The sequence below is a fragment of the Neovison vison genome, chromosome 3 (assembly GCF_020171115.1).
Source record: "Neovison vison isolate M4711 chromosome 3, ASM_NN_V1, whole genome shotgun sequence".
Lineage (NCBI taxonomy): Eukaryota > Metazoa > Chordata > Mammalia > Carnivora > Mustelidae > Neogale > Neogale vison.
In genome coordinates, this window is record NC_058093.1 from 13085565 (window position 1) to 13099520 (window position 13956).

The window sequence follows — 13956 nt, forward strand, 5'->3', positions numbered from 1 at the left end:
TGCACAGATGCGCGGGAAAATATGTCGACTTCCAGCACCCTTCATGTCCTCCGCCCTCGGTCCAGGAATCCGTGACCTAGTGCGGAACGTTAAACGGCCGCTCCGCTTTCCTGCCGTAAGGCACTGCAGGGGACAACTTCCGTTTCCGCTTGGCGCCGGCTGGAAGATTGACTCTTGAGTGTCGTGAGAGGTCAGATTGCTGTCAGGTAAATTAGAGTTGGTGGGAGGCCTCTTGGTCAGGAATAAGAGTGACACTCTGTTCTGGGGATTGTAGAAAAGGGTGAGGCTAAATGGAGAATGGCCTTGAGCGTATGTACCTCGAGGGAAGGGGATCGAAGAAGTAGCAGTAGTGAGGGGTACTTTGTAGAAGGATGCGGTGAGAGTTACTGTGGTTCGGTCCAGACGCTTTTCCCCTCCTTTCCCACCTGCAAATCCCCGCCCTGTGTTTTCTGGTTTACCTCCGAATTGAATAAAGGCAGAACAGCTCCAAATCGAAAAGTCCTAAAATGAGAATAATTGCAATGCCTGCCTCACAACACTGCTGTATGGTTTCAAGTAAGGCTTTTCTGGTGTGAATGTTTATGATACCGTTAAAGTGAGAAAAGCAGGGTACAAAATCCCATCCATTTTTAGAGTGATTACTGTTTTTAAATTGCACATAAGTAGGCGCAGAGACTGGAGGAGACACTAAAAGGTCACTTGTCTTTTATTTTTTTAATGCCCTTAGTCACAATTTTAAAAATGAGGGCTCGTTGGGTTATCTACTTGAAGGTCGTTGGTAAACCATAAAATTACATGTACTGTGAGTGACATTATCCTCTTCTTTTCTTTTTTTTTTTTTTTAAGATTTTATTTATTTATTTGACAGACAGAGATCACAAGTAGGCAGAGAAGCAGGCAGACAGAGAGGAAGGGAAGTAGGCCCCCTGCTGAGCAGAGAGCCTGATGCGGGACTCGATCCCAGGACCCCGAGATCATGACCCAAGCCAAAGGCAGCAGCTTAACCCACTGAGCCACCCAGGCGCCCCTATCCTCTTATTTTCTAGTTAGGGAAGGTATGCCAGCCCCCCTAGTGGAGGTGGAGTCGATCTCCACGAAAGTAGAGATTCACTCCAAACACAGGTAGCTAGCTTTTTTAAAAGTTTCATGATTATAGGTGTTTTCTTGGTTGAACTAATAAACTTACTGTTTTTTGTCTGAACCGTTCTGAAACTAAAATAATTATCTGATGTTGAATCCTTGGCATGATCTGTCGTTTATCTGATTTTAGTTTTTATTGTGAAATATCCATAGCAGAAGGGTGTATAAAATATAAATATGTTTAAAGAGTTACAATTAAGCAAACCCCTCACGTTAGAAAATAAAACATTGCCAGTAACTTAGAACTTGCATTCTCAGCAGACGAGATTATCCTTCAAAGAGATGAAAATTGGCTCTTGGAGGAAAGGTGAAAAAAATCTTAAAAGACTGCTATAGTTTGTGGCCCTCCAAAGAGCCATGGTACCTTAGCAGATAAGTATGGTATATCCGTGGTATTAAAATTTCACGAGGGCAGAGGGGTGAGAATGTGATAAGGAAAAAAATATCTGAAAAAACTCCTTTGGGGTGCAAGAATTAAAAATAGACTGAAAAGTACTACCTTAGATGCTCCCTGTATGAGCTTCTGTGATTCTGTCTCTTCCACCAAGAGTAACCACCATCCTAACTTGTGATAAACATTCACTTTTTTTGCTTTAAATTTTCCATCTATGTTGCATTTCTTTAAAAAAAATGAATTGTCTGGCTTTTCAGTTTATATAAATAGGATGAAAGTGTATGTATTTTTGAAACTCAAACCTTGTTCATTATTTGTGAGATTTGTTTATACTTTTGCATGTGGTTCTTCATTGTGTACTCCATAGCGTGACTTCCATAAATGATGCATTATTATTGTTGGATATTTGAATTGTTTACAATTTGGGGTTAGCCACATAAACCTAAGAAGATTCTTATAAAATAGATCTATTGTTAAAATATATGTATGTGTGTGTATATAGTTACACACATAAATTTTTAATAACAGTGCTGTCCAATGGAAATATAATGCAAGACTCATAGGTAATTTACAGTTTTCTAGTAGCTATTACAAAGGTAAAAAGAAACAAAGTTAATTTAGTTATATATTTTGTCTAAGCCTGCATATTCAAAGTATTATTTCAAGATGTAATCAGTATTGAAAGTTATTAATGAAATGTTTTATATTTTCTTTATACTTTCTCAAAATTGATATATTTTACACTTAAATATGTTTGTATGGTAAGTTTTCATAAATATAAACACTTGATCTATGTTTATATTTTGCAAAATTTACAACTAAAAAAATAAATCCACATACCTTAATTGTTCCAAACACACTAAAATTTTCCAGTAACTGATTTGAGAATCCAACTTAAAATTTAAATTAAATAAAATTAAATAAAAGTTGTGATTCCCAGTTGCACTAGTCAAACTTAGAGTGCTAGTGAAAACCATATTGAATAGTGCAGATCTAGACCATAAGGTATTCAGTTGTTGGACGTTTCTAGTTCAGACCAGTTTTTCACAGTGGTTGTGCTAAGTCACACTCTCATCACCTGGGTGTAAAAACACAATGTGATGTGTTTCCTACAAATCTCACAATCTTGCAAGGTAGGTTTTATCCTCATGTTATATGAGAAAACAAGTTCAGAGAGATAAAATTATTTGCCCAGAAGTTTATAGCTATCAGTGGTGCATCCAGGATTCAGTCTGTATAGCACCAAAGTCTGCACTGAAGTAGAACTCCAAACTTCCTTCAAGTGATCAGGATATCATTGTTTGATGTATGGCTATTTTGAAATAGAAATAATTTTTAAAAGAAAATGAAAAGTTCCCTAGAAATTGTGTTGTTCCGCTCTTTGAAAAGTCATTGAAATATTCTACTTAGTAAATGCCTTTAAAGGGACGCTTTCTGAAATATTTTAATGAGGTAGGAGAGGAAATGCATTGAATTTATTAAAGGAAATGAAGAGAAATTAATATATATACTTTCTTTTTTTTTTCAAAAATTTCTCCCAGATTACTTAATGTTTTGAAGATAGTAATATTATAATTTAAAAATAGCCTTCATATATGGTATTGCATCCATTTTTCTGTTTTTTGTTTTGTTTTGTTTTGTTTTGTTTTTAATGTGGGTGGGAGGGTTAGAGAGAGAATCTTAAGCAGGCTCCAGGCCCAGCACAGAGCCCGTTGCAGGGCATCATCTCACAATCCTAAGATCATGACCTGAACTGAAATCAAGAGTCAGATGCTTAACAGCTGAGCCACCCAGGAGCCCCTTCATTTTTATTCTCAAAATCAAACTATTTCACCAAAAGATTTTGACATTTGTTTTGTATTCTTTTCCAGGTATGTTGATATTCAATTAGGGTTAGCATTCTAGAACTGACATTTGCCAAAATCGGGGTTTGTCTTAAAATCTCTTGAAAGACTTTTGAAATGAAACATTAAAAAAAAATTTTTTTTGTAAACATGGTATGAAGAAACCAAGATATCCTAATTAAACACTTCTTAAAGTATTTCTTTTATAATAATGTATTGAATCTCAAAATCAGCTTGAAATCTGAAATGGTAATTTTTTTCCTCTATTATTGAATCCACCAGATAATAATAAAATGTTTCACTGAAATTGTGAATATTGTTTTAACTTGCGTTTGGTGAGAATTGGTTTTCATTCTTTTTTAAAAGTAAAAAACATCAAAATAATGTTTTGTGATTATCTTAATATATTTAAATATAAAGTGTTGGTTAATTTGTCAGAATTACTATGTATAATCCCCCCTCCAATATTCTGGGAACTATTGTTTAATGGAATGAACATTTCACATGATATAACTTTAGTATACATTGTCTAATAATTACCTCTGTCTTCTAAAATGCAGTGTAAGATCCCTGCCTTATTATTGGGCCTGCTCAGAGTTATAAATGCAGGCATAATGGTAATAATTATTTGGTTTGGTTTTATTTCTGGAGAGCAGTGATTATAGACTTGCTACTGCTAACCTTATACAAAAGGGGTATTAATTCATACCTCCTTAATTTGAAATTCATAGCAATTTAACTCAGGACTGAACTGAAGTTTATTTTTACATTATCTATGCAAATAACACTAGTGGGGTGCCTGGCTGGCTCAGTCGGTAGAGCATGTAACTACTGATCCCTGGGTTGTGAGTTCAAGCCCTGTGTTGGATGTAGAGATTATGAATAAATAAACTTTAAAAAATAACACTTAATCAAACGGAAGTCTTTATTGTAACCGTTACAGGTATATTTTATTTAAGGAGCCTTAGGGGTCCTAAGGTCTCTGTTGGTATAGTTCAGGAGTCAGCAAAACATATAGCCTGCTGGCCAAATCCAGCGTATTGTCTGTTTTTATACTGCCCATGAGCTAAGAATGGTTTTTACAGATGAACATTTGGAATGAATTTGCTAACTAAAGAACCCTAACTTTGAGCCCCAGTTAAGCAAAATGTTATCCCCAGAAAAAGGAATTTCATTTGTTTCATCTGACCTATATTACAAAAAAATTGTACTCACTTATTATTATATCTTGAATTTATCAGTAAAGTTTTTTTCTCTTATTATATAACTACCTACAAGATATCCTTGATTTTACCTCTTGGTCCACAAAGCCCAGGATATTTACGATCTGGCTCTTTACAGAAAAAGTTTTTGTGATCATAGATATTTAAACACAGTAACACTGCATTTTAAAAGAACCTTCTGAACAATGCAGGCAACAAAATAGTATGTACCTTTTCATTATGCATATTTACACATTGTGAAAGGACTAAAGCGAAGGAAACCGTATTGCTTAGAAGTTAGGAGCAGGTGTGTCTGGGTGGCTCAGTTGGTTACACATCTGCCTTAAGCTTGGGTCATGATCTCATGGTCCTGGGATGGAGCCCCACATTCGGCTCCTTCTCATTGGGGAGTCTGCTTCTCTCTCTGCCTCTATCTGCTCCTTCCCTTGCTTGTGATTGCTTTCTGTCTTTCTCTCTGCCAAATAAATAAAAAAATAGAATCTTTGGGGAGAAAAGAAGTTAGGAGCAAGGGCTCTGAAACCAAACTACGAAGTTCAAAATCAATTGTACCGGAGCACCTGGGTGGCTCAGTGGGTTAGATCGCTGCCTTCGGCTCAGGTCATGATCTCAGGGTCCTGGGATCGAGTTCCACATCGGGCTCTCTGCTCAGCAGGGAGCCTGCTTCCCTCTCTCTCTCTGCCTGCCTCTCTGTCTACTGTGATCTCTCTCTGTCAAATAAATAAATAAAATCTTTAAAAAAAAATCAATTGTACCATTTACTGTTTTTTTACCTTCAAAAAGTTCCTTACCTTGTTGGAGCTTCATTGTCTTCATGTGTAAAATGGTGATCATAACTGTAATTTAAGTTCAAAGAGTTGTTTTAGGAGTAATAGATTTAATACATGTTAAAGCACTCTGGTGCACCTGGCACATAGGGCACAATAAATATTAGCTCTCCTTACAATGAAGAAAGGAACAAAACAGTAAATGGTTAACTCTGAGTGGTGGGATTATTTTTTTAAAAGATTTTATTTATTTGTCAGAAAGAGAACACAAGCAGGGGGAGAGGCAGGTAGAGGAAGAAGCAGGCTCCCTACTGAGCAAGGAGCCCCATGTGGGACTCGATTCCTGGACACTGAGATCATGACCTGAGCCAAAGGCAGATGTTTAACCAACCGAGCCATCCAGGTGTCCCAAGTGGTAGGATTATTGATTTTTTTCTTTTTTTATATTTTGTATATGTATATTCTCTGTGAATATACACTAGTTATGTGATAGGATACTGTTTTATAAAACCTGGGCGCCTGGGTGGCTCAGTGGGTTAAGCCGCTGCCTTCGGCTCAGGTCATGATCTCAGGGTCCTGGGATCGAGTCCCGCATCGGGCTCTCTGCTCAGCAGGGAGCCTGCTTCCCTCTCTCTCTCTCTCTGCCTGCCTCTCCATCTACTTGTGATTTCTCTCTGTCAAATAAATAAATAAATAATCTTAAAAAAATTAAAAAAAAAAAACCTGTTAACTCAGAATTTTCAAGTATTTATTGGCTCTCCTTTTAAAACATTAACAGTATTGGGGTATTTAATATCTACGATTGGCATAGTTTTCTTTTGTGTTAATCTTATCCTTTAGGTATGGCCCACGGACATGGGCATGAACATGGCCATAGTAAACTGGAACTTCCAGATTATAGACAATGGAAGATAGAAGGGACGCCATTAGAAACTGTCCAGGAGAGGCTGGCCGCACGAGGGCTAAGGGACCCATGGGGCCGGTAAGAATAATTAAGTAATTTAGATAGAATTTAGTCTAAAGGATCAGTATCTGTGTTCCTTTTTTTTTTTTTTAATTGTTTTAGCTATTCTAGGTTTTTTTGTATTTACATTTGAATGTTAAAACAAGCTTTTCAGTTTCTACAAAAAAGCTGCTCGAATTTCAATTAGGATCACATTAACTCAGAGCTGAACTGAGGATAATTGATGTCTTAACAAGTTAAATCATTATATTGTATACCTGAAACTAATATTACACTGTATGTTAACTAACTGGAATTTAAATAAAAACTTAAAACAATTCACGTCTTAACAATATTGACCCTTCCAGTCTATGGACAGTTCAGATTCTGTTGAATTTTCTCAGTAGTGTTTTATTGCTTTAAAAAACCAATCTATTTCGTTAAATTTATCCCAAATTATTCCATATTTTATGCTGTTGTAAATGGTAGTGTTAAATTGCCAATTTTCTCTGCTAATATATGAAAATACAGTGGAGTTCTATACATCTACTTTGTATCTTGTTACTTGGGTAAATTCACATTTTTGTTCTAGCCGATTTTTTTTTTATAAATTTCTTAGAGTTTCCTTAATAGATGATCATTTTGTCTAAAATCAGTGTTCTTCCTTTTCAATTCATAAACTTTTTCTTTCTTGCATTTATTACACTGGCTACTAGTACTATATACTACTAGTATAATGTTGGATAAAAGCATTAGCTGACATCCATGCCTTGTTCCTTTTTTTTTTTTTTTTTTTTTTTTTTTTTTAATTTATCTCTTCAAGTAATCTCTGCTCCCAGTATGGGACCCTGAGATCAAAAGTCACATGCTCTATCAACTGATCGATCCAACCAGGAGCCCTTGCCTTGTTCCTAAATGGGGGAAAGCATTCAGTCTTTTACCACTAAGTATATTCGTTGTAGGGCGTTGTGGAGTTTCTCTTGAGTGTTGAATTTTTTTAAATGCTTTTTCTGCATCTATTGAGAAGCTCACATAGTTTTTTCATTCTGTTAATATGATGAATTACTCTTACTGATTTTAAAATATCAAACCAATCTTGCATTCCTTTTTTTTTTCAGTTTTGCATTCCTAAGGGAAACCCTTCATCATAATATATTATCCTTTTATATGTTGCTAGAATCAATTTTTCTAAAATTCTATTGAGAATATTTATATCTGTGTTCATGAAGGATATTACCCTGTAGTTTTCTTCTAATGTCTTTGCTTTTGGTATCAAATTAGATTTGATTAACTCTCATATTTTCTAGTAAGTCAGATTTTTAGAGTTAAGTGGGGGGTTTTTCCATATAACATAATTTTTTCCACTCATTTATCCCTACCTGTGAGAGTAGACTTTTTTTTTTTTTTTTACTACAGATCTCTGAATTCTGTTTACCTCTCTGTTCAGGATACTCAGAAGAATGATTGCCAGAGCAGAAAGTCAGTCCTCTTTTTGTTTTATTAAGAAGTCATCTAAAGCTCAGGCAGCTATGACAGGGAAAAGCCCTTGATTCTCTGGAAGAATAGTAATATTAAGTGTTACATACCCTTCTGTGCCAAAATATATCATACATTACCCTGTTGAATCTTTATAACAACACTATAAGGTAGATAGTAATCACCATTGAGTAAAAGAGGAAGCAAGCCCTGACAGGTTAAGAAATTTGACTACCCTAAAAAGTTGTGAATGTAAGTGACAGAGCAAGGTTTAATACCCAAGTTTCTAACTTCCTCTTTAAATGTTACTGTAATGACTGGTACGGGCAAAGTCACACAGCCGACCTCTCATGAGTAGCCTGAAGTGAGTCTTGCATTTAGGAATACTGTAAAATCCTAGGTATTAATGACTGTGAAACCATCAAGTCTTTTTCTTCTGTTTATGTGTGAAATGTGGGCATATAGACCTAATTATATTATGTCACAGAAAGATTCATACCATGATCCACTTAGATTATCTTATATAAGGTTACATTTAAGTCTGTTAGAAAGACGAAAATTAAATCTGTTTTAGTGAATGTATGTAATTTTTATGTGATTATAATTTTGCCCTTTTTTTCCCCTCTAGCAATGAAGCTTGGAGATACATGGGTGGCTTTGCACACAATGTTTCCTTTGTTGGTGCAATATTAAAAGGATTCAAATGGGGATTTGCAGCATTTGTGGTAGCTGTAGGGGCTGAATATTACCTGGAGTCCCAGAATAAAGAAAAGAAGCATCACTGAAGATAGTACCTGGAAGTATCTTAAAGGCTTCTTAACTCTCTTACAAAAATAAGCTTTCTTCAATATAGCCTACTCTGTGTGTTTTTCCCTTAAAAAATACAAGTAAGATTTAATAAAGTAAGAATACAATGTGCTAGTCTGTTTTTGTCATTCTTTTAAAAAAAAAAAATAGTCTCGGGGCACATGGCTGGCTCAGTTGGCAGAGCATGAGACTTTTGATCGTGAGGTTATGGGTTCATGCCCCATGTTAGCTGTGGGGATTACTTTTTAAAAAATGTGTTAATCCATGTAAGATTCGGTTTGAAATATGTGGGGAGACTTAGTACCAGCGGTAGTGCATTCTGCATTTGGCAGAAGGCCAGCATGTATTTGAACAAGTGGGTATGTTCAAAAAGGTTTTGTTTGTACTTTTTCAAGTTTTTTTTAGTGTGGTAAAGTTTGTCATCTTAACTGTTTTTAAGTGTGCAGTCTGTGGTACTAAATACATTCAAATGTGCAACAATCACCACCGTTCACCCCCTTTTAAAACTGAAAATCCGGGGATGCCTGGGTGGCTCAGTTGGTTGGACGACTGCCTTCGGCTCAGGGCGTGATCCTGGAGTCCCGGGATCGAGTCCCGCATCAGGCTCCCAGCTCCATGGGGAGTCTGCTTCGCTCTCTGACCTTCTCCTCGCTCATGCTCTCTCTCACTGTCTCTCTCTCTCAAATAAATAAATAAAATCTTAAAAAAAAAAAAAAAGTTTTAAAAGAAAAAAAAAAACAAAAAAACTGAAAATCCGGGGCACCTGGGTGGCTCAGTGGGTTAAAGCCTCTGCCTTCAGCTCAGGTCATGATCCCAGGGAACTGGGGAGCCTGCTTCTACCCTTCTTCTCTCTCTGCCTGCCTCTCTGCCTACTTGTGATCTCTGCCTGTCAAATAAATAAATAATCTTTAAAAATAAATAAGTAAAATAAAAATAAAACTGAAAGTCTATGTCATTAAACAATAAGTCCTCATTACCCCTTCTCCCAGCCCTTGGCAGCCACCATTATACTTTTTTTCTCTGATTTTGACTACTCAAAAGTACCTCATATAAATGGAATCATACAGTATTTATCTCTTTGTGATTAGCTTATTTTACTTATCACAATATCCTCAAGTTTCATCCATACGGTAGCATGGCCAGAATTTCTTATTAAATCTGAATAGTATTCCATTGTATGTATATACTACATTTTGTCTTTCCATTCATCCATTGGTGACCACTTGGTTTGCTTCCACATTTTAACTATTGTGAATAATGCCACTATGAACATGGATGAACTCTGAATTTTAAATGGGAATTAGCCTTGCTGTTTTGTTTTTTTTTTTTTTAAGATTTTATTTATTTATTTGACAGACAGAGATCACAAGTAGGCAAAGAGGCAGGCAGAGAGAGGAAGGAAAGCAGGCTCCCCGCTGAGAAGAAAGCCCAATGTGGGGCTCCATCCCAGGGTTCTGGGATCATGACCTGAGCCAAAAGCAGAGGCTTTAACCCACTGAGCCACCCAGGCGCCCCAGCCTTGCTGTTTTTAACCGTCCTCTGCAAGTCCTTTAGATTATGCTGTAAAACACTTGCTGCCCAGCTCTGACTGACATATCCATATATCATGTTCATTTGTCTTTATTGTGATATTATCTACTCTTACATTAAAGTCCTCATTATCCCAATGATTTGAGAAGTTTGACATTTTTTTCTGTATCTCTAACAACAAACTACACATTCCACATTGAATTTTTAAATTTTTTTTTAAGATTTTTATTTATTTATTGGACAGAGAGAGAGATCACAAGTAGGCAGAGAGGCAGGCAGAGAGAGAGGAGGAAGCAGGCTCCTCGCTGAGCAGAGGGCCCAATGCGGGGCTCGATCCCAGCACCCTGGGATCATGACCTGAGCCGAAGGCAGAGGCCTAACCCACTGAGCCACCCAGGCGCCCCAAATTTTTAAATTTTTTAAAAAATATTTTTGGGGGGCGCCTGGGTGGCTGAGTGGGTTAAGCCTCTGCGTTTGGCTTAGGTCATGATCCCAGGGCATCAGGCTCTCTACTCAGCTGGGAGCCTGCTTCCCCCTCTCTCTCTGTCTGCCTCTCTGCCTGCTTGTGATCTCTCTATCAAATAAATAAATAAAACTTAAAAAAAAATGATTTTTGGTATTTATTTACTAGAGAGAGTGAGTGTGTGAGGACAAGCGGGGGGGGGGGGGAAGGGCAGAGAGGGAGGGAGAAGCAGGATCCCTGCTAAGCAGAGAGCCCAGTGTGGGATCCTATCCCAGGACCCTGATATTATTACCTGAGCTGAAGACTTAACTGACAAGAGCCACCTAGTTGCCCCAGATTTTTATTTTTTTTTTTTATTTTTTTTTTAAATATTTTATTTATTTATTTGACAGAGAGAGATCACAAGTAGGCAGAGAGGCAGGCAGAGAGAGAGGAGGAAGCAGGCTCCCTGCCAAGCAGAGAGCCCGATGCGGGACTCGATCCCAGGACCCTGAGATCATGACCTGAGCCGAAGGCAGCGGCTTAATCCACTGAGCCACCCAGGCGCCCCGCCCCAGATTTTTAAATTTTGATTAATTAATTTATAAGTTAAGTTGAAGCATAAACTCAACTTCTTGAAGTGGTAATATTATTGCTTGAATAACAAAGTTAATACAAAACTCTAGAGTGATTTCTTTTTCTTTATAAATTTCTTTGTAAACATAGACTTGAGAAATCGCTAAATACATGAGACAAGAATTCCTAATAGTGATAAATGGGCTGTGGTAAAATGGAATAATAAAAAAGACTGCAAATGATAAGGAAAGGGTTTGACAGGCGATAAAGAACAATGTGAGAATACAAATAGCAAGATGCTAGATTTAAATTTGATCATATGAGTAATTACATTAAATATAGAATGGTCAAAGTGAAACTCTAAAATCTTTCAATTAAATTTTCAGCTTGGCAAAAAAGTGAGACCCAACTATAAACTCTTTACATGAAAACTCCTTTAAAACATAGGGTAATAGAAAAAATACACTGTGCAAACAGTAGTGAAAAGAATATTGACAAAATAGGGCACCTGGGTGGCTCAATTGGTTAAGCAACTGCCTTCTGCTCAGGTCATGATCCTGGAGTCCCAGGATCGAGTTCCACACTGGGCTCCCAGCTCCATGGGGAGTCTGCTGCTCCCATCTCAAGCTCTCTCCCACTCTCTCTCTCAAATAAATAAATAAATATCTTTTTAAAAAAAAGAATATTGACAAAATAAATTTCAGAATAAAGACTATTCTCAATAATGGAGGATTCAGTCCATTAAGACATAAAAATCAGGGCACCTGGGTGGCTCAGTGGGTTAAGCCGCTGCCTTCGGCTCGGGTCATGATCTCGGGGTCCTGGGATCGAGTCCCACGTCGGGCTCTCTGCTCAGCAGGGAGCCTGCTTCCTCCTCTCTCTCTCTGTCTGCCTCTCTGCCTGCTTGTGATCTCTGTCTGTCAAATAAATAAATAAAATCTTAAAAAAAAAAGACATAAAAATCAGAAATGTATATGCACAGAGCTTTATTTTTTTATAAATATGTCCAGATTTGTTTATTAGTAATCTGAAACCAGGCCATCACAGTAAAGTATGACAGCCAACAGGAGTTTTGAAGTAAAGGATAGAAGGGGTTCCTGAAGTTGCACAGAGCTTTAAATTATATGAAACAAATAGAACTAAAGGGGAAAATAGGCAAATCCACAATTAAGTTGACGGTTTCAACACTCCTTTCTCAGAAATTGATAGAAAAAGTAGAAAATTATCTAGCCTATAGAAAACCTGAATAACTCTATAGCTTGATATAATATTTATAGACCATTCTTCTCCAAAACAGAACATTCATTCTTTTCAAGGGCACATGGACCATTTATCACAACAGACGATATTCTGGGCCATAAAACAATATAATTAGGAGGACTGAAATTACACAGAACATATTCTCAGATCATAAAGAAATGAGGCTAAAAGTATCTGAAAAATCCATCCATATTTGGAAATTGGATGGCACACTTAGAATACCCCCTGCTCAAAAAAGAGGTCGAGGGAAACTAGAAATTCTTTTTTTCCTTTTTTTTTTTTTAAGATATTATTTTTTTTTTATTGATTTGAGAGAAAGAGAGCAAGAGTGCAAGAGTGGAGAGGGAGGGGCAAAGGGAGAAGCAGACTCCCAGCAATGCAGGAAGCCCCATGTGGGACTGATCCCCAGAACCCTAGGATTATGACCTGAGCCTAAGGCAGACGCTTAACTGACTGAGCCGCCCAGACATCTCAGGAATTTAGAAATTCTTAACTGAATAAAATGAAAACGCAAATACCAAAATGTGTGGGATGCAACTAATAAGACTTAAACTCTACCCAAACTGATAAAAAAAAAAAAGAATATTAGTAATGAAAGTAGAGACATTACTACAGATCCTAGAGACATTAAAACAATAAAAGCATTTTGCAAACAACTTTATGTGAATAAATTTTTATGAAATTGGCAATGGCCTTAGAAAGACAAAACTACCAAAGCTCACTCAAGAAGTAGATAACCCAGAATGCCTGACTGACTCAGTCAGCAGAGTGTGACTCTTGATCTCAGAGTCATGAGTTTAAGCCCCATATTAGGTATAGAACTTAGTTAAAACATTAAATAAAAACAGTAGATATTCTGAATACCCATAAGTAAATTCATTTGTTCGGTTAGGTGAAAAAAGATGGAAAGTGCAGTGCCTGACATGTTTATAACAGAGAATAACAATTATTTTTCTCTTCTATTTTAGAGTATTTCTTATCCATCATAATTTTTTCTGGAAGCAAGGAGTAAAGTTTTTCCTTATATTTTCTTTATTTGAAAACTATTGCCTGAATTCCTTGGGAGCTGCAGAGAATACAAACCACTGTCATCTTAGCTCTTGCCATTACTTGGATTAGAACCAGTTAAATGTAATATTCATTCTTAAAATGTATGACCAAAGCACAATTGGAAATAATGTTAATTATGTGTTTGCTAGCCTCATAAATAAACACTATAGATGATTACATGTAAAAATATTATTAGCTCCATTTTGTATGTAGGGCATGTCCTCGGTAAAGCAACAAATCTTAAGATGGCACAGCTAGTAAATTCCAGAGTTAGATTTTCAATCCAGGTCTGACTCCATAGTAACCACCATATTGAATTACCTAACATGTTGTATGTAATAAGTACTATAAGATGCCATAAAATTATTCTTTTAGATCTTATGTCAAAACTATCTAATTTTACAGTAATTTCATAGTCTTTCTGTACTTTGAACAGAACTATTTTGATACAGTTACTGAAAAAGATTCAGACATTTTTTAAAAACATGAGAGGAAAAGAAAGTAACA

General features: G+C 36.6%; 1 protein-coding gene across 1 annotated transcript; it reads left to right on the top strand.

Moving 5' to 3' along the window:
- Positions 1–109: 109 nt before the first annotated feature.
- Positions 110–8700, top strand: NDUFB3 (NADH:ubiquinone oxidoreductase subunit B3). The gene is made up of 3 exons (XM_044241285.1): positions 110–206; positions 6206–6347; positions 8413–8700. Exons 2-3 carry the CDS (start codon positions 6208–6210, stop codon positions 8567–8569), a joined length of 297 nt encoding a protein of 98 aa, XP_044097220.1. The 5' UTR covers positions 110–206; positions 6206–6207; the 3' UTR covers positions 8570–8700.
- Positions 8701–13956: the final 5256 nt, after the last annotated feature.

Coding starts and splice junctions, on each gene's coding strand:
- NDUFB3 (XM_044241285.1), top strand. CDS start 6,208: ATGGCCCACGGACATGGGCATGAACATGGCCATAGTAAACTGGAACTT. Junction 6,348..8,412: donor CTAAGGGACCCATGGGGCCG/GTAAGAATAATT, acceptor TTTCCCCTCTAG/CAATGAAGCTTGGAGATACA.